Source organism: Neltuma alba, unplaced genomic scaffold, assembly GCF_004799145.2.
Source record: "Neltuma alba isolate B1F8T4 unplaced genomic scaffold, ASM479914v2 tig00012647_pilon, whole genome shotgun sequence".
Lineage (NCBI taxonomy): Eukaryota > Viridiplantae > Streptophyta > Magnoliopsida > Fabales > Fabaceae > Neltuma > Neltuma alba.
The window spans coordinates 19,610-35,430 of NW_021637082.1; the positions used below are offsets into that span (position 1 = coordinate 19,610).

General features: G+C 38.4%; 3 protein-coding genes across 5 annotated transcripts; 2 read left to right on the forward strand and 1 right to left on the reverse strand.

Moving 5' to 3' along the window:
- The first annotated feature begins 1,908 nt into the window (after window positions 1–1,908).
- LOC114729588 (probable inactive leucine-rich repeat receptor-like protein kinase At3g03770) lies at window positions 1,909–6,300 on the forward strand. Its single transcript, XM_028916614.1, has 8 exons — window positions 1,909–3,933; window positions 4,070–4,203; window positions 4,283–4,526; window positions 4,756–4,967; window positions 5,058–5,083; window positions 5,354–5,396; window positions 5,463–5,501; window positions 5,751–6,300. Exons 1-8 carry the CDS (start codon window positions 2,568–2,570, stop codon window positions 6,078–6,080), a joined length of 2,394 nt encoding a protein of 797 aa, XP_028772447.1. The 5' UTR covers window positions 1,909–2,567; the 3' UTR covers window positions 6,081–6,300.
- A 2,089-nt stretch (window positions 6,301–8,389) lies between these two features.
- LOC114729585 (uncharacterized) lies at window positions 8,390–14,656 on the forward strand. 3 transcript variants are annotated; one of them, XM_028916612.1, is made up of 11 exons: window positions 8,390–8,460; window positions 8,585–8,742; window positions 8,900–9,696; window positions 10,194–10,396; window positions 10,493–11,398; window positions 12,071–12,368; window positions 12,485–12,712; window positions 13,089–13,262; window positions 13,492–13,680; window positions 13,780–13,893; window positions 14,018–14,656. In XM_028916612.1, exons 3-11 carry the CDS (start codon window positions 8,983–8,985, stop codon window positions 14,351–14,353), a joined length of 3,162 nt encoding a protein of 1,053 aa, XP_028772445.1. In that variant the 5' UTR covers window positions 8,390–8,460; window positions 8,585–8,742; window positions 8,900–8,982; the 3' UTR covers window positions 14,354–14,656. The 3 variants fall into 3 exon arrangements, with proteins under 3 accessions (XP_028772445.1, XP_028772443.1, XP_028772444.1); XM_028916610.1 differs by having other exon boundaries at window positions 10,194–11,398; XM_028916611.1 differs by lacking the exon at window positions 8,390–8,460 and having other exon boundaries at window positions 8,494–8,742; window positions 10,194–11,398.
- Window positions 14,657–15,080: 424 nt separating this feature from the next.
- LOC114729586 (probable adenylate kinase 7, mitochondrial) lies at window positions 15,081–15,788 on the reverse strand. The gene is made up of 2 exons (XM_028916613.1): window positions 15,595–15,788; window positions 15,081–15,485 (listed from the first exon to the last, which is right to left on the reverse strand). Exons 1-2 carry the CDS (start codon window positions 15,694–15,696, stop codon window positions 15,333–15,335), a joined length of 255 nt encoding a protein of 84 aa, XP_028772446.1. The 5' UTR covers window positions 15,697–15,788; the 3' UTR covers window positions 15,081–15,332.
- Window positions 15,789–15,821: the final 33 nt, after the last annotated feature.

A 15,821-nucleotide genomic window follows, 5' to 3' on the forward strand; every position in this document is an offset into this window, starting at 1 on the left:
CCTCTTAAGTCGAAAGAAAAGAGATAAAGGAAAAATTTTGATAAGTTAGATCTAAAAAATTAAAAAAAATTGAAATTAAATATATCATCTTTTTGTTAAAATTTTATAACTCCGCCTCTCTAGTTTTTAAATCAAACTTTTTAAATTTTTTTCTCTCATCTCTTTTATTCTTCTCATACCAAACACATTGCAAAACAATAATTAAACTAACTATACCCACACCAAGTTCTTCATGATCATTATGTCCAGTTCTCTAATCATAAACAACCATGCGTTTTATTTTTGAAATAATATCATTTAATTATGAATTCACAGGAATAAACTAAAACACATAACCATATATGATTGGAAACCAATAAATATAAGTTTCCTAATTAAATCTATATCATGGGATGGGCAGCGAAAATCCATATAATTGGGCATTTGGCATAAAAACGGTATTGAATTTGATCTTCAAATCAGCAGCCACGTTTATTTTGCACAAGTTAATGATTCCCTCCACAGCAGGGTTGAAGCAATAATAAATTAATATTAACTCTTATATTAAGGGTTGGATGTAATAATATTTTAATCAGGATTCTAGGAGGGAGTAGATACAATTATGGATTTCACTCAAATAATAAAGTTTAAAACTTATGAAGTGAAACGTTGACTAAATTTCCCCTTCACGAATGTTGACTTTCAACAGAACTATTCATTCATTGTCCATAAATGATTAATCGAATCAGCGAGTGTTCAGTGAATCATGTCAGATTCAAATTCACCTGGGCTCAAATGAAAACAGTTTTTCCAATGTTTTTCTGCATTCATATAGCTTAAAATCGAAGCATTGTCTAAGTATTACATTGAAAAAGAAAAGGCTATTTTCTATTAAATGATGGTTACACGCTAATTTATTAGAGACATGAAAAAAAGAAGAAGAAGAAACACAACAGACAGAGAGGTTTTAAAAAAACTGCTTAAAAATAAGATGTAAATATTAGTTCTGACAATATAAATGTGAAAGGTTGCAGGTTCATATAGAAACTTAAATGATTAATTTGCAACTGAAATTATTGTATCTGTAACTGTTTAAACCCATGTCTGCAACACATTCTATAATATTTTGTTGAGGCTTATATGTCACTCTTAAACTAGGACGAAAACGATGGAAGAAAAATTGAAAAAAAAGGAGAGGTAAAGTTAAATTTTTGTTGTTTATTATTTTCTGGTAATTTGAACATGATGATCCGCTAAGAAATTCTAAATTAGGACGAAAATGACATAGATGGTAGCCTTTCATCAAATTATTCTTCCTAAATTGTTTTTGGCCAAATACTTTATCAAATCATTAATGCAATGCAAAATGGCTCAACAACCCCAGTACAGTACGAGAAAATTAATGTTGCGAGCTATAAACATCGCCCTGCTATAAATGTCACCATGAACCAATGCCTCGGTAAATTGATTAGCCCAGTGCGCCAAGATTTTCAGCTTCACAATCTTGCTAATCAAAAAGCATCACGCAAATACCCATCAAATTAACTGTAAATTAAGACCGAATGCAAATCACAAATTGACCACTCACCGGGAATATGATGGCATTCATGCAATTTCGTGGAAAATCATTGGACACTTGATTAAGGGTGGGGAAAGAAACAAACAAAAAGAATATTTTTTTTGTTATGTATCGTCGGGAGTCAGTCCTCAGTGACAACCTGTCCTGTTCCTCGCAGTTCTGCAACCAGATTTGTTATATCTCGGGGAGTCATTTTCTTCTGTAACACACTGCTCTTCTCCTTCTCAGTTTTGCACATTAAACGACGTTCTGGACTTCGTCTTCTATATCTGTATGGTTCAGGGCGCCAGGTCCACTCAACTTGCCCTGTTTTATCCTCTGAGACAAACCGAAGCCATTAATGACAACCATGCCATTTCTCTCATTCTCTGGCATTTATTTCCTCGCCATTCTTCTTAGTACGACCTTTTAAACCGCCACACTTATCGCCTCTGCCATTATTTCACAAGCAAATTTTCTCATCAAAACGAAGCCGCGGTGTCTGATGCCGAGTCCCACATCCCAAGGACTTGTCTCCTATATCCTCTGCATTGATCTTTGATCGATATTTAGATATTAGATTAATTGCTTGTCGTGTTCACGCCACCGCGTTCTTCTTTATGAGTCTATGATTAATGAGTTTGTCCGAGCACAAGGCATCATTCAGCAATCTGCGAAATTTCTCCCTGTCTTTGCCATTTCGGGGAAGTTTGGGCCCTGTTTAATCTGTGGCCTACAATCTACGAGGCTCTAAAAAGAACAAGAAGCGTGTAAGGAGCAGCGAGCAGGTGCTGCACTATCCGACGTAGTTATTGGAGCCGGAGAAGCTTCTTCTTTGGTTTTTGTCTGTAGAACTAAATAGAGGGTACAGTCTTCAGTGCATTCTAAATTTGAGGCTTCCCTATTCCCTAAAAGGATCTTCTTTCGAGTCTCTTCACACATTCATGTGAGTTGTCTTTTCTTCCCTTGAACTTAGCAGCTCATAACCTCTACTAATTTTCATGTTCAAATTCGTGAAATTTGGTGCCTGATGCCACAAGCTGATCCAATGAGACGTTTGCACATTTGTTTTCCGGTTCTTTTGTGGATTTTGTCTATTCCAAGTACCCATGAACTACAAGTTGCCCAGACCCAAGTCTTACTACAGACGAGGATGTATTTAGAGTATCCCGCCTCGTTGCAAAGTTGGGGAAGTTATAATGGGGACCTCTGTAACCTTTCTTCTTCTGCACATGTGAGCATTAAATGTCAAGATAACTCTGTATCTGAGCTTAAAATTAGGGGAGGCAAAACTGCGAAGTCCGATGAGTTCAAGGGGTTTGCAATTCCCAATCAAACGCTGTCGACGAACTTCTCTATTGATTCTTTTATCACTGCATTAACGAGGTTGACCAGCTTAAGGGTTCTTAGCCTGGTGTCCTTGGGAATCTGGGGTCATCTTCCGGATAAGATTCACCGATTATCTCTGCTCGAAGTTCTGGACTTAAGCTCGAATTTCTTATTCGGTTCTATCCCGCCGAAAATTTCCACAATGGTACAGCTCAATACATTGAAAATCGATGACAATTATTTCAACGATTCAATGCCCGACTGGTTCGATTCATTGTCGAATCTAAATGTCTTGAGTTTGAAAACCAACACCTTGCGGGGTTCATTCCCCTCATCATTGTGCAAAATTAAGAACCTCACCGATATTTCTTTGTCTCGCAATGAGCTATCTGGTAAATTACCTGATTTGAGCGCTCTCACTGGCCTACGTGTACTGAATTTAAGAGAAAACCGTTTAGGTTCTAAACTGCCATTGATGCCCGCAGGAGTGGTCACAGTTCTGCTAAGTAATAACTCATTTTCTGGCGAGATACCGAAGCAGTTCAGTGAATTGGGTCGGCTTCAACATCTAGATCTCTCGGCAAATCATCTGAGTGGAATACCTCCATCTTTCTTGTTCTCATTGCCAAGCATCAGCTATTTGAATTTGGGTAGCAATGTGCTGAGCGGGTCACTTCCAGATAAACTAAGTTGTAGCAGCAAACTTGGTTTTGTGGACATTTCTAGTAACAAATTAATTGGTGAACTTCCTTCTTGCTTGGCCAATACGTCCAATAGAAGAGTTGTCAAATATGATGGAAATTGTTTAACTCTCGATTCTCAAGATCAGCAGCCAGGTTCTTATTGTGAAGAATCCAATACGGAGAGGAAGAAATCGATGGCGCGGAAAATAACGTTAGCAGGGGCCATCCTTATTGGACTTGTTCTTGTCCTTGGGATTTCGGTATTAGGAGTTTTCTTTTGTAGAAAATGTCTGAGGAGAAGGGCAGCTAAGCATCATTTGTTGCCAAAGAACGCGCAAGATAATTCCACTACAGGGTTTTCATCTCAATTCCTCGCAAATGCCAGTAAGTATGCTAGTTAAAGAACAAGGTTCTATTGTTCGATCTTAATATAGTAAACTTAGCGAGTCTTCAAGTCTGTAGTTTTTTATTGGATATGCACTTCTGAAATAGTTAATGTTCTGTTTTCAATTTCTTTAAGGGTTCATTTCTCAGGCAGTGAAGCTAGGGGCACAAGCTACATCAATCTGTCGACCAATTTCAGTTGAAGAATTGAGGGAAGCCACAAGAGACTTTGACTTGTCAGCTTTTATTAGTGAAGGCTCCTTAGGAAAGGTACCCTTCAGACTTAAAACGTTACTTTAACTGTTCTTTTTTCCCTGGTCTCCAATTCTGTGTGATTTCCGCATTTCAGCTATACAAAGGAAAACTAGAGAATGGATCCTACGTGGCAATACGATCTTTAGTTCTGTCAGAGAAATGCTCAATTCAAAATCTTAAAGCTCGGTTGGATTCATTCTCAAAGCTTCAACATCCAAATTTGGTCAGCCTATTGGGTTATTGTATTGATAATAGTGAACAAGATGATTCAACCACCTACAAACTTCATCTTGTATATGAGTATGTGCTCAATGGGAGTTACCGAGCCTATCTGTCAGGTTGGTGTGGCATCATAGTGTATAGTTGAGAGCTTAAAATATCACCATTTGTTGCTTTCTTCGAGACATCATATCTTGTTTCTTTTATCTGGAATTGCAATTATACAGAACTCCCTACTCAGGATGAAACTACAGAGAACTCGTGTCCAGTTTTTTTAGCCCCTCTTTATATGACCGATTTAATCTCGAAGTTCTAGACCCACTAATCTAGCTTTATTTATACCTGCAGAGTTTTCTCTAGAGAAGCCGCTCAAGTGGTCTGATAGATTGGCAATTTTAATTGGGGTTGCCAAGGCTGTGCACTTTTTACATACTGGGGTTATTCCAGGTTGTTTTAACAACCGATTGAAGACAGACAATATTTTGCTTGATGAGCATCGCTTTCCCAAGTTAAGCGACTATGGAATGTCCATCCTCGGAGAAGAGATTGAAAGGTTTGAGGTATGTTTGCTCGCTATTGAACTCAGCTGTTTGACCTATATGCAATATGAATGATTATTAGTGACTCGTTTCTTTCTAATTATTGGACAGGCAAAGAGACAGGACTCAAAATCATGGTATGGATGCTGATAGTAGCTTATTTTACTACCAGTTACTGCTTATAACTGGATTTTAAATTTGCACTCCCCTATTGCCCTCTTTATGCATTGAACTCATATCCTGTTCTCACAGCCACAACCATAGCCGTTGCTATATTAGTTGTCTTAACATGTTGGCCGTTCTACTCTTTATGAAAAGTAGAATGCTGAATGTCTTGCATATAGTTTAAAATCCTTTTTCTTCAATGACATATTGGATGGTTTGGTTCTATTTGTGTTGTTGATCAGTGACCAACAAATCATTCTGCCCAACTGTTCTTGCAGCCAAAGGGCAGATTTGAGGATGATGTTTATAACTTCGGGTTCATATTACTTGAATCACTTGTTGGACCTATAGCAAGCGGACAAGGGGAAGCGTTTTTTTCTGAATGAGAAGGTAACAGGAAAACTTATGGAAACCTGTGTCTCGTTGAACATATTAAATGGCTGGGTAGTCTTGTACTGTGAAATTTTCATATTCTTCAATCTTTGCTATAATGAGGCTTCCAGTTCTTTCTAAAGTTTCATCCCGACCTTTAACGTTCAATTCTGGTCAAAGTCCTGAGAATTCACGAGTTTTAAATTTCTTGGATGAATGACAAAATGCAGAAGTTTTGGGATACTGATTTGTTTATGTGAACAACAGGCATCCTTCGGAAGTCAAGATGGCAGAAGGAAAATTGTGGATCCCATAGTGTTGACATCTAGCTCTCAAGAGTCATTATCAATCGCAATAGCGATAACAACCAAATGCATATCTCCAGAACTTTCCTCTCGCCCCTCATTCGAGGATGTCCTGTGGAACTTACAGTATGCAGCTCAAGTGCAGGCCACAGCAGATGCAGACCAGAATTCAGAATCTACATCAGAATCTCAAGATTATAGGAGGGACAAATCCTGGGATTCAATTGGTTCACATCCTTCTCCGACAAAGCAGATTATTAAACCCCAGAATCATCGTAGGATCCATAAGTAACTGCAGTGTCAGATTGCAACAACAGATGTAAAGTTGCAGATGTTGTTTTTTCATGTCTCTATAGAGTTTTGATAAGGTAGAGGTAGAAGGGATTGATATTCTTTATAGAATCAGGAACAAGAGTTCAAATTCAGGACATTAAAGCAAGTCATGAACTTTTATAACCGCCGCCAGCATGAGGTCGTGACGAAATAAAGTTAGCGGTTACTTTTCTGATTAACAGCTTCTTGTGCCAACTTCTAGCAGGAACTTGTCTGTCCTTTTATTTGTAAATAAAGAAGAGTTATCAGATTAGAGGGGCAGAGGGAATATCTCATTGCTGAACTGAAACAAAAAGGAGAGGGAAGGAGGAGCGTCAAATCCCACTTCAAGGACAGACAAATCTATGGCTTTATCTTGGCAAAAAATAAAATGTATAACGTAAAAGCAAAGAAAAATATCATATATTTAAGGTATACTTTAGTCAGTCGTGATCTTGAAGTGGACAGCGCAACCGATGACATTATCCGCTTTGGAGAATGAAGTTAAGATTATTATGCCAAAAAATAAAATGGATTTGCAAGCTGAGCTTTACAAGGTAAACTAGTTAACCGCACATTGGTCTTGTACTATTATGATGGAGACTGGTGCACCCAACCTTGTAAGGAGTGTTAGGTGACAAATAGCACATAAGCTATGCTTTAGCCCCTTTCGTGCTTTGATTGCTACACACTCACATCAAATTGAAATTCAGGTCACTTGAAATTCCAACTAGAGCAGGGAGCTATACATGCTTCTAATTTCTATAGATTTTCCCCCTTTTCTTGTGGGTGATGTTTTGAAGATCTCAACCTAACCATCAAAACAAGTTTGATGTTGCTTTTCTTGAAGGGATGGCCTGCTTGATTTAAATCCTGCAGTCTGAAATTGCAGACCACTCTATTAACATGCTTTAAGCGAGCGAAATTAGCTCTTACATTGGACACAACTAAACAAATCTCTTTCTTGTGTATCCCTTTTTTGCCCACCACGACATAGCCAAACAAATACAAATCTCACAGAACTAAATCTTTGATTAGATGAAAAAAAAAATTGGCCGAAAAGAAAACGTTAAAAAATGGGAAGACGGAAAAAATAAAACCGTTGGCTAAATTCGTAATCTTGCACACGAGTATAGAGATTTGAGAACGCCCTAACTTAATTCAGGCAACCTCTGTTTCAGAACATCGTTTTTGATCCCTCTGATTTTACAAACATTTCAATTGAAACTCCTGCAATTACTTTCTATTTGTTTTACTGACGCCGTAATGTAACCATGGCACCAAGCCACTAACCCTAGATTCCCATGAAGTCAGCTTTTCTTTACTTTCTCTGTTTTCTTGGCTGTATTGAGTTGTTTGGAAGCATCCAAAAGTATTTCAAAAGTATTTTTTCGCAAAACGAAACAAATTCCTCTACATATTTACTTCGTATATTGTAAAAATATTTTTAAAATCATGGTTTAGTTTTCATCTAAATACCCCGTATTTAATAATTGTTTACTAATATTAAGAAGATACATTATTGAACTGAATTGGAGTACGGACACTGAATTGAAACTCGAACATTTACCTGAAGCCATATACCTAGGCATTGTGCTTCAAACTTCGAAACGGACAAGAGAAATAATGATATAAGGACAATATGCATGTGAGAACCATGGCGAGAAGAGCCAGCCCCTGACACATTCGAAAAAGAAAGGAGGTCAGGGTGCAAATGCACACCACTATCCCTAAATTCTCAATCCATTTTCTTGGGACTATGTCCATAAATTTTGTTTTGGCTACTTAGTACAATTGTCATGAAAATTTAACACTGATGATACAAAATAATAAATTACCGTGTTCAGCTTGTAATTTATATTCACCGTCATCTTTTTTATTTATTTTTATTTAATTCCGTTTTTAATATTTTATTGTATTTTTGGGGAGGCATAACATCGTCAGTCATCTTTCACTGTCAGCTTGTGAGTCCCACAGACTCAGATATCTTGGAGTCTCAGAAACGAGGACCCATTTCGGAGTCATGACAACGAACTTCTCCAGCTAGTTTTTGCCGCTTTGTCAGTCCTACCACTTCCACCCACTACTTTTTCCGGTAAGCTTACCTTAAGCTAAATCTGCCTCTTGTTATGTTTTACGCCTTTTTTTGGTTTTTAAATGCATTTGTGTTCATGTGTTTATTATTTAACTTGCAAGTAAGTTCATGAAATTTTTGCTTACTTTAAGCTTCAACTTGCATGGTTCTTTTTCTTGGTCAAAAAAAAAAAAAAAAAAACTTGCATGGTTCTTTTAATGGATTTTCTGACGCACTCCGCCTCGGTGGATCTGATGTTTCTTACTTTGGTTATGAGGACTAGCAGGTGAGAATTTTCTGCATTTGTATGTTAGTCCAGCTCGTAAACAAACTCTGTTTATATGCTCAATGCAATCATTTTCTGAAAGGCGGGAGGTTTTGTCCTGACTTCATTTTCAACTTTCAAATAGTATGTGTAGTGGCTTCAGTGTCCAAGTCTTAGATATATTCTCAAATGCTGCGTCTTGCTTAGCCAACTCACTGTAGAGCTCTCTTGACTCTCACGGTTTCTCATCCCTTTCTTCTCATCTTGAGTCAGCTGAAGCACACTCACAGTCAGAGACGAAAGGTAAGGGCCAAATAGATTTTTTCCCTTAATGATTCCATAGGAATACGATCTCAATTTTCTCATTCTCTGTATTGCATTCTCCTGATTTCTGACTTCTATTATCTTTAAAACGTAATCGTCCATCCTAATTTCCTGCACTTAATCTGTTGCACTTCAGAGGGCTTGTGATTTCACACATCTCACAACATTGAGGTTTGAAGTGATTAATTCATCAGTACAGGAGTCATCATATCTGCAGCAATGGTTCTAGGCTTGAAAGGAAAGAACAGGAGAAGTACCACTGTTCAAATTGATTACCTTGTTCATATACAGGAGATCAAACCTTGGCCCCCTACTCAATCCCTCAGATCTCTTCGTTCTGTATTAATTCAATGGGGGAATGGTGGACGCAGTTCAGGTTCTACCAATGTTGTTGTCCCCTCTCTTGGTTCTGTTATCGGTGAAGGAAAAATTGAATTTAATGAGTCATTTAATCTTCCTGTTACTCTGTTGAGGGATATGTCTGTCAGAGGCGGTAATGCTGATGTATTCCAAAAGAATTGTTTGGAGTTCAACTTGTATGAGCCTCGAAGAGATAAGGCTGTTAAAGGTCAGTTGTTGGGAACTGCGCTCATAGATTTGGCAGATTATGGTATGCTCAAAGAGACGTTGAGCATTAGTGCTCCATTGAACTGCAAGAGAAACTTCAGAAACACAGATCAACCACTTTTGTTCATTAAAATTCAGCCTATTGAAAAAGATCACAATAGCTCGTCCTTAAAGGATAGGTTTTCAAAAGCTGTGTCGAAGGGAAAAAGTGTTGGTGACTCTGTCTTGGAATTGATGAATGAAGAATACACTGAGGAGGCTGAGATTGCCTCTTTTACTGATGATGATATTTCCTCACATTCATCTGTGGCTGCAGTTACTCCTGCCCTTGAGTCCAATGGAAACATAACTCCTGAACTTCAAGAGGTACCTTTGTTTTCTTCCATTCCTTCCTCGTATTGACTGAAGCGTCCACTCTACCTTTTTGTAACTGTGTTAAGATTAATGTGCGTGACTATTTATTTGCAAAGGCCTAGTCTTGTGAAAGATAGAACATGACCAATTAAAGAGATAGAGAGGAAAAAAGGGGATCTTTCACTTGGGGCTTGTTGGTCACTTTTGACGAGCAAACGTTTTTAAAAAGGCATTTTTTTGCCGTAGTTTTTTAAAAGGCATTTTACAGTGCAGATTTATGTTCTATGTGTACTCATGCAATCACTAGTAACATCCGTTGGAGAGGGATTAGAGACCACTAATGCATGAAAGCATCTTTGTTCTTCTGAATTTCATGTAAAAAGAGAAACTGTATCTTCGCTTTCCATCAATGGCATAATAATGCAGTCTGCTTGTTGGTTGAATCTCAGAATATCACAAATCCTCATCATACTATATTATTTGATATGATAATTGTAACCAAATCGCAGAATGGATCTACTCAAAACACAGGTAGGAATGATAAGAAGCATCCACTGGCTTTGGAAACAAGGATTGGAAAATTGAATACAATACCACAAGATACATATAAGAAGCTGGAGAGGAGTTCACCATACACATCGTCAGTGGATGAACTATCATCTCATCTTGAGAGTCCACTAAATGGTCAAGCTTCTATTAGTTCTCATCATAGGTCAGTGACATCCCAAAAGCATGTTGTCTCGTCAATCAGTCATCGTTCTTTCCCATCTTTGGCACTTGATAATTTTGACGAAAATCCTAAGACCAGGACTGACAGCAGCTACTACGAGCATTTGAATCAGGAGTTTCAAATAAATGCTGATACAAGTGGAACTATAACTACAGATTCTCAATTAAACCGCAATGAATACACTTCTCATGGCTATCCTAGCAACGCAGCATCTCCAGATAGTAATCACTATGAGGGAAAGAATCCTGGCACTGCAAGCAAGGATGATTCTGAAATCAACGACAAACTTTATAAGGGATGTAAGGAAGCTGAAAATTATCATGTGGAAGGCATAAGTGATAAATCTTACCGTACTTCTGTTGAGGATAAACATGAAAATGAAATTTCTGATTTGTATAAGCAATGCCACGTGACGTCAGATGAACAATCTGTAACTGAAGGTGTCAAAGATCAAATCTCATTGAGTGCAACTGCATATAATGGGACAAATATTGGTTCAAAAGGCCATAGTCTGAAAAGTGAAAGATTAAATCATGTAAAGTCTGTAAGGTCACCGACAGACTCAACACTGAGTACAGGATCACCTGGCAGCAATCATCATGCTGAAGTGAAGGGTGCTGGCATGGTTGGAGACGCACAAAATAATGGAGGGAATATCAGAGTCAGTGACAAAAAAGATTCCAAGGTTTATCCAAAAGAAGCAAGGGGTTCAGTTTCAGACAGTAAAATCAATCTTTTGGAAAGCAAGATAAAGATGCTTGAAGGAGAGTTAAGAGAAGCTGCGGCAATAGAGGTTGCTCTATATTCTATAGTTGCTGAGCACGGAAGCTCCATGAGTAAGATATATGCCCCAGCTCGGCGCCTTTCTAGGCTGTATTTTCATGCTTGTAAAGAAAATATTCAAGCAAGAAGGGCTGGGGCTGCTAAAAGTGCCGTTCATGGACTAGTACTCGTTGCAAAGGCGTGTGGAAATGATGTCCCAAGGTACACCTGAGCTAAACATATTTTCTATTGCATATAATTTTAAGCATTTTCCCGCCAACCTGTTGAAATTTGTGCTAACAGTGAGGCTAAGAAGTGATCATCATCCACTTATTTCTATTTATAATATTACTTAATATAATCATAAATACAGAAAACAGAAACGGAAAATAAACTATCATTAATAACTAATTCTCTGGATAATGGTGAGGGAGGAAAGATTACATAGTATCATTTATCCTTTAACACATCATATCATGAATTAAGTTAACATTTTGATATATTTTGTAGTTCAAGCATCAAAACTAATTGCATCGTCATAAAAAGTTAGAGGTCAGTAAAAATGATATTGCCTTTGATCAGTTAATTGAGAAAACAAGGGGATTCGTCAGCTTAAATAAAGTTTCCTTCATTATTTGCTAAGCTTGCCTAGATGGCTCTGTCAAAATACTTACAAAATGAGACTTAGCTTAATTTAAACTTTACAAATAATTAGATATAAGATCAAATGGTGAATGCAGTAGATATCTTGCCAACGGTCCTATCTAATGAGTCAGAGTAGTGGTTAGAGGTTGATGAACTGATATGATATTTTGCTAGTTCTTGCTACATTAGAGAAATTATATCTTCATCATAAGCTCTACCACCTGATTGACCTCTGGCACCCGACTACAGGTTGACATTTTGGTTGTCTAATTCTATTGTGTTGCGAACAATTATATGCCAAACCATAAAAAAAGTGGTACCCTCTGCTACTGCTGGACCTAGTGTCAAAAGGAAAACTGGGAAAGAGGGGAATGACAAGATAACTCTCTCGTTGCGATGGAAGGGATCCTCTCCCAGAAAAAATGAAAATACCACTGTTGAGCAAGGAGGTTTTGGTAACTGGGATGACCCCCTTGTATACATATCAGCACTGGAAAAGGTAGAAGCTTGGATCTTCTCTCGCATTGTGGAATCTATCTGGTGGCTGGTAATCCCTTAACTATTTTCTCCTTCAAAACAACCCTAAAGCAGCATTCTAGATCTGGTTAAATATTACAAAATCCTGTTGGCATCTAATCCGAGTTCTTCCTGGTCTGTATCCAGACTATGACTCCACATATGCAACATCGTGGTGATGCAAAGTTCACCAAAAACGGTGCAGGCTCTTCCTCATGGAAAACCTTTGGAAAGTTGTCTAGCTCGCGTGATCACGAACAGGGGAAGTTTTCACAAGATATTTGGAAGAATGCTTTTAGGGAAGCCTATGAAAAGCTGTGTCCCATTCGAGCTGGAGGGCATGAGTGTGGCTGTTTGCCAGTGCTATCTAGACTGGTTAGTCTATAATTTTCCCCCTCTACGATGGTGTCGAAACGTATTTCTATTATTCTTTCTTTTTTGGTCTATTACTGTTCCTGATTTCAAAATTCTCTTCTTCTATGGAATTTAATACCTGAGATTCCTGGTAACAAGTGAATCTTTAATAGAAACTGCTCCTTGAAATCTTGAGTTAGTGATAATGACCGTCATGAGGGTTGCCTCTTTTATATCTGGTCCAATCTTTGATTCAGTTGAATCAGGATGGTTGACTTGCAAGTTACCTTCATGCTTATGATTTGTGCAAATTGCTTAATATGTAATTACTCACAAAGCTCCTGACCTGCAAGTCTCGAACATGACATCAGAAAGCTTTTCTTTTGCTAAATCTTAGATAATGGAGCAGTGTGTGGCAAGATTAGATGTGGCTATGTTCAATGCAATTCTTCGTGAATCTGCTGATGAGATCCCAACTGATCCATTATCTGATCCAATTAGTGATCCCAAGGTTCTTCCAGTACCCCTTGGAAAATCAAGCTTTGGAGCCGGTGTGCAGCTAAAAACTGCGGTATATTTCTCATGCACTTGCGTGACCTTCAATATGACTCACATAAACCTGAAAATACAAGTTCAATTCATGTTTTTCTTTCTACGGATAATTTTATTCATCTTGAATGTGGCTCTATTAATAGACCAACAGTATAGCTGATGAGAGGGCTCCACATAAATTATTCCATATAATGTTGAAAGTGCATTGACTCATGACGTTCTTTTGACCTGTGGGCTGTACTTTCCAGATCGGGAACTGGTCTAGATGGCTTACTGACCTATTTGGTATTGATGAGGACGACTCACTTCAAGACAACGATGACCTTAATGATGGGGAACAAAATGCACCTTTCAAGTCCTTCCATCTTCTTAATGCACTGAGCGAACTCTTGATGCTTCCTAAGGATATGCTACTGGGTACATCTGCCAGGAGCGAGGTTTGGTGATGAACTTGAGATGTTCCTAGTTTTCTCCATTATCGTAACTGCAAAGAGTTTCCTTCCTCAGTCATGATGAAAGGAATTTTGTTTGTGAAGGTATGCCCGATGTTTAGCGCACCAGTAATCAAGAGGATTTTGAACAATTTTGCACCAGATGAGTTTTGCCCTGATCCAATTCCAACTGCCGTTTTTGAAGCTCTGGATTCAGAGGTTAGATAAACAAATATGCACATTGTTTTCTTGATAATTCACTTAATGTCGTGATGAATTTCCTCCTCACCGTAGAGTATATTTCATGGAATTTATTTGAAATCTTTTTTTCGATCTTATACAGGAGGACCTCGAGGACGGTGGGGAGTCTGTCAAAAACTTCCCATGCATTGCGACTCCCATAGTCTATATGCCTCCCCCTGCATCTTCCACAGCAAGCATAATTGGAGAGGTTGGAAGCGAAACTAAGCTGAGAAGAAGCAGATCTTCGGTTCTCAGAAAGGCATACGCCAGTGATGATGAGCTCGATGAATTAAACTCTCCACTGTCTTTGATATCTAACGATGGTTTCATGTCTAAGCCACATTCTACAAAATCCAACTGGAAGTCGAAAGAAATTCAAAATTCATCTGCTGTCAGGTATAAACTCCTCACGGATGTATGGGCCAACAGCGAATAATCTCGCGGAGTCTGCACAGCGATGATACTCTCTGGCTGCTCCCTTTCTGGGAGGGACATCACTTGTACAAAAGAAACGGCGATATCCCCTTTGCCACATCAGATATAAATTCGTAACATAATGTATATTAATATTATTTAGACAATCACGACGTATAGCTTAGTACATAATATAGGGTCCTAGAGGCCAGAACAGATATCTGATAGATTGAGGTGTTTTTATCCAACACACGCTTGTTTCTAATTTTGTTTAATAACAGTTTGTCCCGTAATGGAAATGCAGAAAGTCTTCAGTAGAATCGAATATCAATGGTCGTATGATTTATTCTAAAAAGAAAACGACTGCAAGTACCACCAGAAGTTGAGGCATTGACCCAATAGACAGCTATCGCATCTTTTGCTAGTTTAGCAATCTAGTTATAAGCAAGCCTGAAATTAATGGACTGAAAAATTAAGAACCTGATTGAGGATGCTCGATAATAAGATATCTGGGATATCTTATCCTCCTCGGCGTTCGCCTGGCTCGAAAGTAATTAACGAACAGAGTCAAGGGGGAAGATATACTGGTCCGCCACTAGCGTGCATTCTGATTTGAGTGGGCGCTTGCGAGAAAGCAGACCGGCACAGAACAGTTCAGATCCTCGGAACCCAAAAGCCATCGTCACATAATTATTGGACGGCATTGTCACCCAAAATTAACGAGCTGAAAAAAAGCGCACAGAACCAGAAAAGAAGATAACATGCTCACTTGTAAAATATAGTGGTCATACAGGGCCGTATTCTGTGCCTTTCTTTACTTTAGGCAACATACCAAGGGTATAGTCTCGGTGTTTTCCAAAATTTAAAAAAAAACGAATAAAGATACGAAACAAAACTTGCGGAAATTATTAAAAAATTTCCGATTAACTCTGGCTCTCATATTCACAAGTACTAGAACGCCGCGAAGGAATGTGAACGATGGGTGGAAGAGTGATGGCCCATTAGGCAGTCAACTTCTGTGTAGAACTATTAGCATTAATGTGCTGAAGATGTAATGCAGCCAGAAGCCCCTGCCAGGTTTCTCCAGGTCCACCGGCCACTTCAAAATTAATAAGCTTCTCCTGCTTACAGTAGTAATCTTCCAACGGCTTGCTCTGGAAAAGACAAACAGCACTAATGATTAGACGCAGTTACTCATAATAGAACCAAATGTAACTGATATCTAACTGTAACTTCTAGAAAGGAAGAAATGGTTATTGTCACCTGTTCTCCAAGGTGGCGGAAATTTTCTTCACGAGAACTTCCCCAACGGGATTTTAATTGTTCATCCTGCAACTGCTCAGATGGAGTACCGCAGCAGCTCATTTGTATATACTCCTGACGGGGTGTAAATTTTCCACTTTCCAGGTTTTTCTTCGCGGAGTTTTCTTCCAAGCATTTGAAATTCACAACCAAATCAACATGAACAACATGAACAATTTGATCAAGAA

What these genes read in the sequence shown, in the direction of transcription:
- LOC114729588 (XM_028916614.1), top strand. Translation starts at nt 2,568, where the DNA reads ATGCCACAAGCTGATCCAATGAGACGTTTGCACATTTGTTTTCCGGTT. An exon ending in TCAATTCCTCGCAAATGCCA is followed by an intron (nt 3,934 to 4,069) that starts GTAAGTATGCTA and finishes AATTTCTTTAAG; the next exon opens with GGTTCATTTCTCAGGCAGTG. An exon ending in AAGAGATTGAAAGGTTTGAG is followed by an intron (nt 4,968 to 5,057) that starts GTATGTTTGCTC and finishes ATTATTGGACAG; the next exon opens with GCAAAGAGACAGGACTCAAA.
- LOC114729585 (XM_028916610.1), top strand. Translation starts at nt 8,983, where the DNA reads ATGGTTCTAGGCTTGAAAGGAAAGAACAGGAGAAGTACCACTGTTCAA. An exon ending in TAACTCCTGAACTTCAAGAG is followed by an intron (nt 9,697 to 10,193) that starts GTACCTTTGTTT and finishes ACCAAATCGCAG; the next exon opens with AATGGATCTACTCAAAACAC. An exon ending in TGGAATCTATCTGGTGGCTG is followed by an intron (nt 12,369 to 12,484) that starts GTAATCCCTTAA and finishes GTCTGTATCCAG; the next exon opens with ACTATGACTCCACATATGCA.
- LOC114729586 (XM_028916613.1), bottom strand. Translation starts at nt 15,696, where the DNA reads ATGAGCTGCTGCGGTACTCCATCTGAGCAGTTGCAGGATGAACAATTA. An exon ending in TCCGCCACCTTGGAGAACAG is followed by an intron (nt 15,486 to 15,594) that starts GTGACAATAACC and finishes TGTCTTTTCCAG; the next exon opens with AGCAAGCCGTTGGAAGATTA.